Raw genomic sequence first — 13,053 nt, 5'->3', positions numbered from 1 at the left:
ATTAAAAATACCCAACTCCTCCCACAAAATTCTGGGCCTTGATTTTGTCTTTAAACAACCAGTGGCTTATTGAATTAGAGGAAGCTGGCTTTTCTTCCTCAGGAAACTTGCAGAGGAAACAAAGCGATTTGTAAAGCCCATTTTGCCATAGAGACTGGACTGGATCTTGTCTGTTCTAGAAGTATTGAACTAACCTGTACCGGTGCTGTGGTAGGAGTGGGGGTCCGGTTTTGGTCGGTCCGGAGGGGATGGACACCTTTCTGACCTCATTTGGACTCATGCTTATGTGTGTCCAGTGCTCAGCTCAGAGACTATCTCCGACCGGGAAAAACGTCTGCTTCAGTGTCAGGTACTGAAGTATCTTTGTCTCAGATTTTTCTTCAGATGATTCTTCAGGAAAAAAAAAGAATAAATGTCATTTTTTTTAAATATACAGTTATAGAGCTATAAAATGAATAGCCAAGATCATTTTAAAGTCTTGAAGGAATTTGACATGAAATTTTTGAAAAAAAAAAAAGTGACAAGTTGGAGACTTAATTACTACATTTTCCTAAACTGAATCTCATAGCTGTCTAGGAGAAACAATTGAGCTATTTATAAGATGTCATTTGCGTTTTGTCTTTTCTATGGGGTTTCTTAAGTGACACAATTTCCCCTTGGTTTCACAGACAAGGCTTAAGCCTAGTCTCAGACTAAAATGTAAGTCTGAATGGTTTGAACTGAAAGAAACTTGCAGTGACTGATCTTAAAATACACCAGCACCTTTATTTTGTCACAAATAATATTTTTCCTAAGGCACGTTCATAAAAATTACCTAAGTGAACAATGGCCTAATCCTGGTTTAGTTTAAGCTCTGTCTGTGAAACCAGGCCTTTATGTGTCTCTTTAACTTATAAACGTTTTGTTTATTTATGTGAGTATAGATTCAGTACATTCTATAATGTCTGCTATATTTCCTCAATAGTGATTATTCTCCCATATGTTGTTCTGGATGGGGCCAGAACGGTGATGAATGCACTGTCCGTGAGTATTGATACCATTTGTTAATGAACAAATGACAAGTTGTTTTATTGATAACACAAAAAGCTTGCTTCGCTTGGGTGGGACTGTTAATGTCAGCAGTTTTAAGTTGCGGTTCCCTTTTGAACGGTTTGTGGATAACGTTACTGTTGTGTGTAATGTGTCTTTTTGTTTTCTCAGCCCTCTGTGAGGGAGAAAGGGCCTGTCAGCAGGATGAAGTGTGTGTTTACCCTGGATTTTGTCGATGTAAACCTGGATTTTACGGGTACCGTTGCAAAACCCGTGAGTAATATCGTTTGAACGTTGCGTTTCTGGTTACAGGACTCCACTTTGCAATTGTACAGCTGTGTCTGGCCTTTACGTTAGGGACTCAAACAATACCACAAGAATTTAATATTGAGAAACTTACATTTTAGACACAGTTATGCCAGATACTTGGTCTGCTTTTCCTCCGACGAACGAAATAGTTCCAAACAAATCCGAAGAATCAACCTTCAAGAATTTCCGAACACAAAGTTGTTCGCAAATTCGAATTCGAAGCGCGCGAAACACACAGGCTAGCGGCACTTGCTAGTCAAAAAGACAAAAACTTGTTCCAAACGTCTATTGACACCTTTTAAAGACCAATTGTAAATGTTTTCATAAAAGTACAATCTATTAAATGTCTACTAAGACTTAAATATTTAAGAATTAATTATGAAGTTTTTGCAAAATGTGTGGTGCTTTGTGGTATTACTTGGCAAACTAGGCCAATTAGAAACAATTAAATATAATTCTTCCTTTCTTACAAGGATAAGTATTAAAATTCATTTAAAAATAAAAATGAAAATGGACTTAAATTATAAAACTAACCCGAGATCACTTAAAACCATTAAAGATGAGACACTTAATCAAGTTCAACAATGATTTGAAATGTTGCCTCATTTGTTAAAATCACCTGACTTGGCAAAAGTAAAGCACGGAACTGATTCGAAAATATTTCGTGAATCAGTGCTTCGAAAGCACCCGTCACTAACAAACCGTAGTGGTCGTTCATGTGTGTTTGAATGTATCGTTGAATGAATGATTCAATGACTCACCCATGAAGACACAAGTTTGTTGCAAACTGATGGGGGTTTGCACTTACATCAAGGTTTGGTCAGTTACCTGGAAGCATGGCCATATTGTCGATACTCAGATGTAAACAACAGCATGGATTGCACGGTTAATGTACTACTGAATATGTTGTTCTGCTAATTTATGCTGTCTAAACCACTGAAAAAAACATGTGGAAGCTTCTAAATCATATAGAGAAGGACATAGTAAGCAGGAAAGAACGTAATATTTTGACAAACTAAAGTTAATAGGTGGTAAAGATACGTACCGCCAGTATTAAGATATTAGCCTAATATTTCACCTACCTGACCGGAAATAAACATGAATGTTGTCAAGATTCTTGGCCTGGAAATCCTGGTTCAGTTTGACCAACCACAAACGTCTTTTGTTCCTCAGACAGGTTTTTGCACTCTTCTCCTTGATTTGTTACAAGTTTTGGCAGTCTAGTACTCTGAATGTTCCGTTCAGCGTCATTGTTTACGCTCAGTGCCACCAATATCACTGATTGATGTCACTTAGTGAAATCACTCTATTTGGAACTGAGGTGCTACCAGCAATCTGTCACTCAACATTAAGCAGCGCCAAACGGAATTTAATCTTTGAATATAGTAATAAAATGTACAGAATTTTAAATCTGTGTTTTTGTTTCATGTCAGAAGTAACAAATCACAAGGTTTATTGCGATTTATTGGATGGGATGTGCGCTACAATGTTCCGTTCGTTAACTGAAAACAGGCTAGGCTAATCGATTCTTGGCACTTAAGCTAAATCGTTATTTTTTACCCAGCCCTAGTTGGCAATACTTACAGTATTGTGCATCTAGTTATTATGGATCTGATTTCTTTATTCTCCACAGCTTGTTCTTTTGAATTTTGGGGGCCGGATTGTCGAGAGCTGTGTCCCTGTTACCCTCATGGGCGCTGTGACCCAGTCACTGGTGAGTGCTCGTGCCTGTCTAACCGCTGGGGCAACCTGTGCCAAAACAGCTGCAGATGTTCACGTCATGGGAAATGTGACCCTGTCTATGGCAACTGCACCTGTGAGGAGGGCTACTGGACGTCCACCTGCTCCAAAACCTGTCAGTGCCACCTTGCCACATCCACTTGTGACCAAGACACAGGACGCTGTCTGTGTGACAAAGGCCACTGGGGCCCAAAGTGCAGTCTGCGATGCAATTGCTATATGTCCCCTTGCCAGCAGCGCACAGGGGCCTGTCAGTGCCTGCATGGCTGGTGGGGTCCATCCTGTGACCGCCGTTGCATTTGTAATCTCAGCCATGCCAACTGTGACGTGCAAACTGGCACCTGTCTGTGCAACCCAGGTTACAAAGAGCCCTTCTGCAATGAGCCTTGTGACAGCGGAAAGTATGGCAGAGGCTGTAAGAAGAGGTTAGTGAAAAGGAAAAATTAAAGGAATAGTTCATGTTGATTATGATTTTATTCATTCATATGTCTGATAGAGCAAATTTAACACTGATTAAGGCATTGATAATGCATGCAATTATGTCAACTTGAGCATTTTAACTTAATTTATAGTTTCCTTTAAAATTATTGTTTAATTAATCAGCATAAGTAAACGTTTTTTTTAGTTCATCTGTGATTTCTATTCTTTTATTTGTGTGTGTAGCTGTGGACACTGTGAGAGAGGCAGGTCTTGCTCTAAAGAGGATGGCCTGTGTGATGCCTGTGCACCAGGTTGGAATGGCACTCGCTGTGACCAGCATTGTCCTGCAGGTTATTACGGTCATCGATGCCGAGAGGTTTGTCCGCATTGCAGAAACATGGACCCATGTGACCCGGAAACTGGAGCATGCTTACACTGTGATCCTGGAAGGACTGGACCTAGGTACGTATCTTTTGGGATTCAGTTTTAAAAGGAAACACCCTATTGTTTTATATACCGTTGCAAACTGCATCTGTCTAAAAAAGGCAGTTAAAAATATCTGCACTTAATCACATCAGATGATAAACCTTTATTCAGAACTAATTGAACTAAATGAGCGACAACATACAATGTGAAAAATGTTGTCCGATTCACAAATCAAATTACTCATATAAGCTAGTTCTTTTTAGTGAAACAACAACACACAGCAAGACTAGTGTAGCATGATTCACAAACAAATGACTCTCATGAGCCAGCTCTTTTTAGTGAATCAGAAACATAGCTACAGTATGACCAGTGTAGTCTGATTCATGAATTACTGACTCTTTTGAACTGGTTCTTTTTAGTGAATCAACAAAACACAGTATAATCAGTATCCCATTCACGAATAGATGACTCTTGTGAGCCGGTTCTTTTAAGTGAATCAAAAACATACAGCATGACCAGTGATCAGTGTAGTCTGATTCATGAACAAATGACTCTTATGAACTGTTTCTTTTTAGTGAATCAACAAAACAGTGCTACCAGTGTCACATTCATGAACAAATGACTCTTATGAGCCAGTTCTTTTTAGTAAATCAGAAACATAAAGCATGACCAGTGCAGTCTGATTTATGAACAACTGACTCTTATGAACTGGTTCTTTTTAGTAAATCAACAAAATACAGTGTAACCAGTATCTCATTCACAAATAAATGACTCTTATAAGCCAGTTCTTTTTAGTGAATCAAAAACATACAGCATGATCAGTGCATTCTGATTCATGAACAAATGACTCTTATGAACTGGTTCTTTTTAGTGAATCAACAAAATATAGTGCAACCAGTGTCCATTAACGAACAGATTACTCTTATGAGCCAGTTCATTTTAGTGAATCAAAAACACACAACATGACCAGTGATCAGTGTAGTCTGATTCATGAACAAATGACTCTTATGAACTGGTTCTTTTTAGTGAATCAACAAAAACAGTGGAACCAGTGTCCAATTCATGTACAAATGACTTTTATGAGCCGGTTCATTTTAGTGAATCAAAAACATACAGAATGACCAGCAAAGTCTGATTCATGATCAAATGACTCTTACAAACCGGTTCTTTTTAGTGAATCAACAAAATACAGTGGAACCAGTGTCCTATTCACGAATAAATGACTCTTATAAGCCAGTTCTTTTCAGTGAATCAAAAATATACAGCATGACCAGTGATCAGTGTAGTCTGATTCATGAACAAATGACTCTTATGAACTGGTTCTTTTTAGTGAATCAACAAAATACAGTGCAACCAGCGTCCCATTCACAGAAAAGGACAAAGTCTGATTCATGGGTCTTTTTAGTGAATCAACAAAATACAGTGGAACCAGTGTCCTTTAATATCTTTTAGTTGACATTAATTTGGGCTTCTCCTTCTCTGCAGATGTGACATTCCCTGCACAGATGGTAGATACGGAGATGCTTGTGCCTTCCTGTGTAAAACCTGCCATCACGGCCACTGTGACCATGTGACAGGAAGTTGCATTTGTCTTCCTGGCTTCCAGGGTGAGAGGTGAGGGTACAGTGCTATTTCTAACTTGTTTTTAACTTGGCGTAAGACTCAAATAAGTGTCCATCACAGTTCAATCTCTCTTGTAGCTGTAACAGCACATGTCCTCCTAACCTGTATGGCATCAACTGCTCCTCCACATGTGACTGTGGGAATGATGCCTGCCATCCAGCCACAGGAGCTTGTCCAAACAGTATGTCCAGACGCTACATTTGGTTTTCACAGCTGGTATCCGCATCCCCCTCATCCGTTTTTGTGTTTGTCTACTAGGTAGCAGGGCAGGTCTCTTAGCAGGGCTTTTGATTCCCTTGTGCATTTTAATACTGGCCTTGTTGTTCTGCTGCTGCTGTTGTGGGCGGCCTGTTGAAGGAAAGGAAGGGTATGAATATGTTTTTTGGAAGTTGATATAATATAAAATGCATTATTATTTAGCAAACAATAAGAAAATCTTATCCTAAATCTGTCCTCTAGAGTTGCGGTTGGAGATGGCAGCCCTGCGGTCCGCATGAAGCATCATGTTTATACAGTGCTGGCAAACATGGGTTCAGCAATGCCATGTATTACTCTTTGGTCATCTGGTTTACCCAGGGTTACAGGTAACATGCCTATTTTCATTTGCAGCTGTCACTGAGAAACATAAGGAAGGGAGATTGTGTTTTGGTGAACGTAAGTAGACTTTTAATGTTCTTCATTGTGTTTTCAGTCTCTCATCATGATCCTGAGCTCACATTTAACCACAGCTTCATTGAGCAGCCATCGTCTGGCTGGGTGACTGATTCATTTGAAACTGATGATGAAGGAGAGGCCGTCTACTGTGAACCGCCCAGGGAAGGTACAACAGTTATATTTCTAGTTTCACACTCTGTCTGTGTCGTTTTTACTCTAGTTATACCAGCAAGAGTTTTTCACCAGTGATACCAGTAGGTAAAGTTACAGGAGTTCGCGTCTCTCTCGCCTCCCCTGAGCCCATTAAGTTTTAACAGATCCCCTAAAGCGTGCAGTGAATTTGTTGTGGGGAGCAATGCCTCCATTGTGATATGATTGGTTAATGCAATAAATCCCGCCTCCTGTGTTGGTGTGCGTTAATGGGAAGACTAATTTAAAAAAAGTCAGTAAACTCACACTTAAATATAACCACTTTGTTATGTCAAAATAAGACTGTGGGAGTTTTTAGTAAGTAATCAACTTATCACCAAAATGTCACATTTATTATGATATGTGCTGTCCACATTGTCTAAAAACTATGACAGCGTTTTAGTGCCATGTTAAAAAATAAAAAAATATAAAGTTATTTTAGTTGTAATATTTTGAGAATAAAATCGAAATATTTTGAGAATAAAGTTGAAATATTTCGAGAAAATCGAAATTACGAGAATGAAGTCGGAATGTTTTGTGAATAAAGTTGAAATGTTCAGAGAATCAAAACGTAGCAATTAAAGTCATAATATTTTGAGAGTATAGCCTGTATGCAAATGGCCCGGATTGGGAGCACTGGGAGAAGTTGCCAGGCCAATGGAATTTATTTGAATATATGTGGGATTATTAGCAAAAATCATGTGTCATATACTCACAGGGACAGTTTGCTCGAAAATAATCAGGGTTTCTGCGGGTCTTAAAAAGTCTTAAATCGCTTTCCCGTGAATTAAGGCCTTGAAAAGGTCTTAAGTCAGAGCAGAAAATCTTAAATTCATTTGATCATGGCATTAATTTTCGTGAGGGATTGTTTCCTCACGTGTTTCATTTTAAAATGAAGCGAAAGCGTAATTTCTGTGCTACATGGTTTAGGTCGCTTAATATTCATTAAACAATATGCGGTAGATGGCGGTATGAGCCGCTTCATCTGTGAGTCACACTGTCATTTTAATTTTTTTATAGTAATAAAAATCCTTTAGTTTAGTTAGTGAACAGACAATACAATTAATACTGAACGCGGCTGCTCAATGCAGTGTGCCGACCGACAGTCGCATCACAGATCAGATTTTATTTATCACGTAGAGTGAGTGGAGCTGACCGACAAGAAGAGAGAGGTCAGAAAGACAAGACTATGGCGGAAGAGTTTCAAAACGAAATGCAAAAGCGCCTGTTTTAAGAATATTTTTGATTTTGAGAAGCCTTTTCACTTATGCCGTTTATCTAAGGTGATAGTGGAAGTTTCATATTTATTTGGTTCCACCGTGTTTACTGATTTTTGTTTATTTAAACCGTATGTGTTTTTTTTTTTTTTTAATTTATATTAAGCCTGCAAGGTGTATGCCGTGCTTCCAAGCTTTCTTATTCGTTTTGCTATAAACGTTCTACGTTTCTTATTTATTTGGTTACACTGTGTTTTTCAGTTTTGTATACCTATTTGAACTTTGTGTAAAGTTATTATTTTATATTAGGCATATAACATGGTACATTATTATTCGTTTTGTTAATAAAAGTTCGTTACGTTATGTTAATGCCGCTAATTTAAAAGTGAAAGTAAAATGTGCAGTTGCTCAAAAAAAAACAAAAAAAAAAAACTTCCGTTCTTTGTAATATTAACATAAACATATACATATACATATATATACACATACAGTAGGCTAAGCACACATAACGCGCCACTCCTCCCGCATTCGCGCCCGCCCTCGCCCTCGCCCTCGCCCTCGCCCTCATCTCAACTAGCCTCATGTTTGCGGCTGACTGCAATCATAATAAGCGGTCGGGCGCAGAGAAAAGAAAACAAACAAAAAAAAGGCAAGATGACGCCCGTGTGTCACTTTCAGGTGCGTTCATAATCTTGAGAAACTTTTTTGGCTGTTAACGTTAATAACGTGTTTTAATGTCGGTAATAATTTTACCACCACCAACGCACCTGCTTTACTAGTTTCCATGACTTAAAATGCATTAACCGATATAAAGACAGTGAAGCAATGATCGGTTAATTAAAAATAATCATATGGTTTCATTAAATAACACTGTTAAAATACATAATGTGGGCTAGTATGAAACAAACTATTTATGTACATTACATATTATTACAAATGCCTGCAAAGGCCTAATAATTGTTGTTGTTACACTTACAGGACGAACAAATCCTTGTTTAATAGTGACCAAATATTTAATTCAAATATCCACTTAATCTTGTGATAGAAATGCTACAGCCTCTATAGTTTCTTCAACAAAAACATGTGGACATCACAACCCTTGCCAAAATTAACCATGGTTTTATCATAGTAAAACTGCTTAATTTTCTTCTGTGTGTTCTCTGGATGCTTGAGATAATAAAATCAATTAGACAACTGTATTAGGCCTAATATAATCATAGTCATAGGTAACTGTCTAGATCTACAACTGTAATGTATAAATAATACAATTTAATTGCAATTTATTCATTTACTTTTATATTTTATTAAAGTTCTATTTTGACCCTGTATAATAGGTGTGTTTTTGGCACCCATTTGGCCAGCAGCTGCCCCCATTTACAAGCTACTTAAAACTGAAGGAAAGCGAGGAAAAGAGTGAAAACTCAAACAAACTAATAACACACAATTGCTAGACACTGAATCGCTGATAGTGATAGTGAAAGTAAAACTTGAACATATTGCCGTATTGTCTTCCCTTCGATTATTTTTTTTCCCTTAAATTTTCTTTAGTTGGTCTTAAAAAGGTCTTAAAAAAGTCTTAAATTTACCCTCATAAAACCTGCAGAAACCCTGATAATATTTCACGTCTTCAATTGCATCCATTATGCCTATTTGTAGTGCATTAGCCACCCAATAATAGCAATAAGCTTTGTGCTTTTGGTATATTTAATATAAAACAAAGTCTCAGCCTTCAAAATCTGTCAGTTATATAGCATAATTGCTACAAATTAATTCTCGTAATTTTGACTTCTCAAAACATTTCGACTTTATTCTTGAAACACTGATTTTATTCTCATAGTTTTGACTTTATTCTTGTAACATTTCAACTTTATTCTCATAATTCTGACTTTACTGTCGAAATATTTAGACTTTATTTTTGTAATTTCTACTTTATTCTTGTAATTTAGACTTTAAACTCAAAATATTTAAACTTTATTTTCGTAATTTTGACTATATTTTCGAAATATTTTGACTATTCTCGAAATATTTATACTTTATTTTCATAATTTCTACTTTATTGTAATATTTCAACTTTATTCTTGTAATTTCAACTTTATTTACTTAATTTCAACATTATTCTCATATTTTGACTTTATTTTTGTAATTTCGACTTTATTCTCAAAATATTTTGACCTTATTTTTGTAATTTCTGCTTTATTCTTGAAACATTTTGACTTTATTTACATAATTTCAACTATATTCTCGAAATATTTCAAATTTATTCTGGAAAAATTTGGGGTTTATTTTTGTAATTTTGACTTTATTCTCATAATATTTTGACTTTATTGTCGTATTTTCTACTTTATTCTTGAAATATTTTGACCTTACGTCATTTTGACGGGAAAAATGTTGATTTTATTTTGTAATTTCGACTTTATTCTTGTGATATTTAGACTCTATTCTCGTAATTTTTACTTTATTCTTGAAATATTTTGACTTTAATCTCGTAATCTTAGATTTCTTTATGTTTTAACATGGCACTAAAACACTGTTTTAAATTTGGTGTTCACATTGTCAAAAAACATATCTGTGTCATTGTGAGGACAAAATCTGATTCACGCCATATTCAACTGCAATGTATTATTGAATATACTGATTCATATTAAACGTCTGCTTCTCTTCACACAGATGTTCTTACTGTGGCCGGTGGAGAGCTTCAGGAGCTGAACTCTAAGTGTAACTTCTTCCCTGACCCATCAACCTTCAGCAGTGAGGACATGTCACAAGATTTTGGTATCCCTCGTACCTCTAGCATTGCCAAATCCAAACGTCCTTCGGTCTCTTTTGCAGAGGGCACAAAGTTCAATCCCAAAGAGCGCCGTAGCTCGACCCAAGATCTGCCGGGAGCTAGCCGGAAACCCAAGGCCTGGGGTGTGCTGATGATCTCAGCCCTGCAAGGAGGACAAGGAAACCACAGTGAAACAGAAACAGAAAAAGAAGACAAAAACAACGAGGAGAACATCTCCTCTGAGGAGCAAGCAGCTGCATCTGAAACATCACAAAATCATTCGGAAAGATATAGTTCTGGCCCTCTAAGGACTCACCTCACTGTGCCCAGTGGGAGACGCCGTACACTTTCCAATACCAGGAAGAACGCCCAGCCGTCCGATAGCGGCCAGGATGCAGATTCAGAGAAGTTAACAACTGTATATGTGACTGTGGGTAAGACCCAAAAGATGGCCAAGCAGGAGCCTCCCTCAGAAGGGCCCGTTCAGGCGATGCTGCGCAGACTGGGCAGCCTACAGAGACAAAGAGAGGAGGCCCAGCCCAAAGGAAGGGGGCAGGCGATCGCCAAGCCACCGCGGAGGAAACTGGGAGCGCGGGCCAGTGCGTGGGAGCAGGCTACTGGGTCAAACCAATCAGAGGTGGTCATGAGGAAACCTAGTCGCAGGAAACACAACTCACTCAGCTCTCCCTGCACAGTGGGGGCAACAGACATTCCTCAGGAGAACAGCACACCCAAGAGGCCACTGTCCTCCATTTTAAAAAGCGTTCCGGAGAGTGATATGCTCCATAGTTTGGAGGTGGAGCAAGACAGTGAAGTAGCTTGTGAGACGGACACTCTGACAGACCACACTTATGAGACTGTGGCTCCATCTGATAGGGTCTCTACATCTTCAGAGATTATTATTAATGAGACAGTTGTGGACCAAGCAGAAAATGAGCCAAATTATGAGAATGTTTATGTAAAGCACTCATAATATTCCTGAATCTTAAAGACGATATTTCCCTTCACGTAAGTACTGTATGTAAGTTTTGCATAAACTGCATAAACATATCTACATAGAAACTTGTTTGTTTGTTTGTAAATTCCATATTATAATTTCTATTAAAGGGGACATTGGATGCCCATTTTCCACAAGTTGATATGATTCTTTAGAGTCTTCATAAAATGCCTATGAAATAGTCAACGGTCATGTAAAACAACCCCTATTTTACCTAGTCAAAAAGAGCTCTGTTCACAGCAGTTTCGGTGCATGTATCTTTAAATGATAATGAGCTACTGCTCACTCCACCACCTCTCTTCCATTCTGCTTCCTCGGCTCTCATATCAGGAGTAAAGGAAGACTCTTCTGTTCACTTTTACATCCAACTATATGACAGCTGCATTGCTTACGAGACGTTGTCGCTACAGCTGCTTGAGCGTGGAGAAAATGGAGGACGGTGTACAACTGGCTGAGGATGGAAATATGCTAATATGGGACAGTCCATCAGTGCTCGTGGGTGGGGACTGAGCAGTATGAAATCATACAATTTTTGCATCTCATGTTAAAATGTTACTTCACAGTTTAAAGAAATTAGCTAATTTTTAAATGTTATTTTTAAAGCATTTCATCAAGATATTGCCCTCATAACCCCTTAAGTAACTGATGTAACTATGTCTACCTATACTGACATTCAAAAGTTTAGGTTAAGTTATTTATTATTTTTTTAATTCAAAGATTCTAAAAATTCAAAAGTTTACACCCCCCTTTCAGAATCTGCAAAATGTTAAGTATTTTACCAAAATAATGGGGGATCATACAAAATGCATGTTATTGTTTATTTTGTACTGACCTGAATAAGATATTTCACATAAAAGAAGTTTACATGTATTCCACAAGAGAAAACAATAGTTGTATTTATTCGAAAGTTTATATCCTCTTGATTCTTAACACTGTTTTCTTACCTAAATGATGATCCACAATTGTGTTTTTTTCTTTATAGTTGTTCATGAGTCCCTTGTTTGTCCTGAACAGTTAAACTGCTCTCTGTTTTTTTAGAAAAATCCTTCAAGTCCCACAAATTCTTTGGTTTTCCAACATTTTTGTGTATTTAAACCCTTTCCAACAATGACTGTCTTTTCACACTGAGGACAACTGAGGGACTCAGGAAAAACAATGCATTAAGAGCCAGGGGTGAAAATTTTTTGAATTTGTATATCAGGGTAAATTTAACTTATTTTGTCTTCTGGGAAACATGTAACTATCTTCTGTAACCTCTGAAGGGCAGTACTAAATGAAAAAAATCGATATTTAGGCAAAATAAGCAAAATGTACACGTCTCCATTCTGTTCAAAAGTTTTCACACCCCCGGCTCTTAATGCATTGTTTTTGCTTCTGCAGATTCTGAAATGCAGATGTAAATTTTTGACCTCAACTGTATCAAGGTTTCCACAAAAATATTAACCAGTAAAACTGGCTTCAAGACTGATGATAATAATAAGAAATGTTTTTTGGAACAGCAAATCAGCATATTAGAATGATTTCTGAAGGATCATCGACACTGAAAACTAAAGTTATGATGCTGTAAATTCAGCTTTGCCATCACAGGAATATATCACAATATATTAAAATAGAAAAAAAAAGTTATTTTAAATTGTAATATTTCACTGTTTTTACTTTATTTTGATCAAACAAATGCAGCC

At 37.3% G+C, this 13,053-nt stretch overlaps 1 protein-coding gene across 3 annotated transcripts; it reads left to right on the top strand.

The window, feature by feature from the left end:
- Positions 1 to 108: 108 nt before the first annotated feature.
- scarf1 (scavenger receptor class F, member 1) lies at positions 109 to 12,714 on the top strand. 3 transcript variants are annotated; one of them, XM_051129494.1, is made up of 12 exons: positions 109 to 349; positions 965 to 1,023; positions 1,201 to 1,302; positions 2,972 to 3,503; positions 3,742 to 3,960; positions 5,410 to 5,538; positions 5,625 to 5,728; positions 5,806 to 5,914; positions 6,007 to 6,131; positions 6,239 to 6,367; positions 10,275 to 10,355; positions 10,437 to 12,714. In XM_051129494.1, the coding sequence occupies exons 1-12, from the start codon at positions 249 to 251 to the stop codon at positions 11,345 to 11,347; spliced, it is 2,601 nt and encodes an 866-aa protein (XP_050985451.1). In that variant the 5' UTR covers positions 109 to 248; the 3' UTR covers positions 11,348 to 12,714. The 3 variants fall into 3 exon arrangements, with proteins under 3 accessions (XP_050985451.1, XP_050985450.1, XP_050985449.1); XM_051129493.1 differs by having other exon boundaries at positions 111 to 349; positions 10,275 to 11,382; positions 11,702 to 12,714; XM_051129492.1 differs by having other exon boundaries at positions 111 to 349; positions 10,275 to 12,714.
- The last annotated feature ends 339 nt before the right edge of the window (positions 12,715 to 13,053 follow it).

Source organism: Labeo rohita, chromosome 15 (assembly GCF_022985175.1).
Source record: "Labeo rohita strain BAU-BD-2019 chromosome 15, IGBB_LRoh.1.0, whole genome shotgun sequence".
NCBI classification, from domain to species: Eukaryota; Metazoa; Chordata; class Actinopteri; order Cypriniformes; family Cyprinidae; genus Labeo; species Labeo rohita.
The sequence above is the reverse complement of the archived record's forward strand: the minus strand, read 5'-3'. Positions and strand labels throughout refer to the sequence as shown.

What these genes read in the sequence shown, in the direction of transcription:
- scarf1 (XM_051129493.1), top strand. Translation starts at nt 249, where the DNA reads ATGGACACCTTTCTGACCTCATTTGGACTCATGCTTATGTGTGTCCAG. An exon ending in CGGTGATGAATGCACTGTCC is followed by an intron (nt 1,024 to 1,200) that starts GTGAGTATTGAT and finishes TTGTTTTCTCAG; the next exon opens with CCCTCTGTGAGGGAGAAAGG. An exon ending in CGGGTACCGTTGCAAAACCC is followed by an intron (nt 1,303 to 2,971) that starts GTGAGTAATATC and finishes TATTCTCCACAG; the next exon opens with CTTGTTCTTTTGAATTTTGG.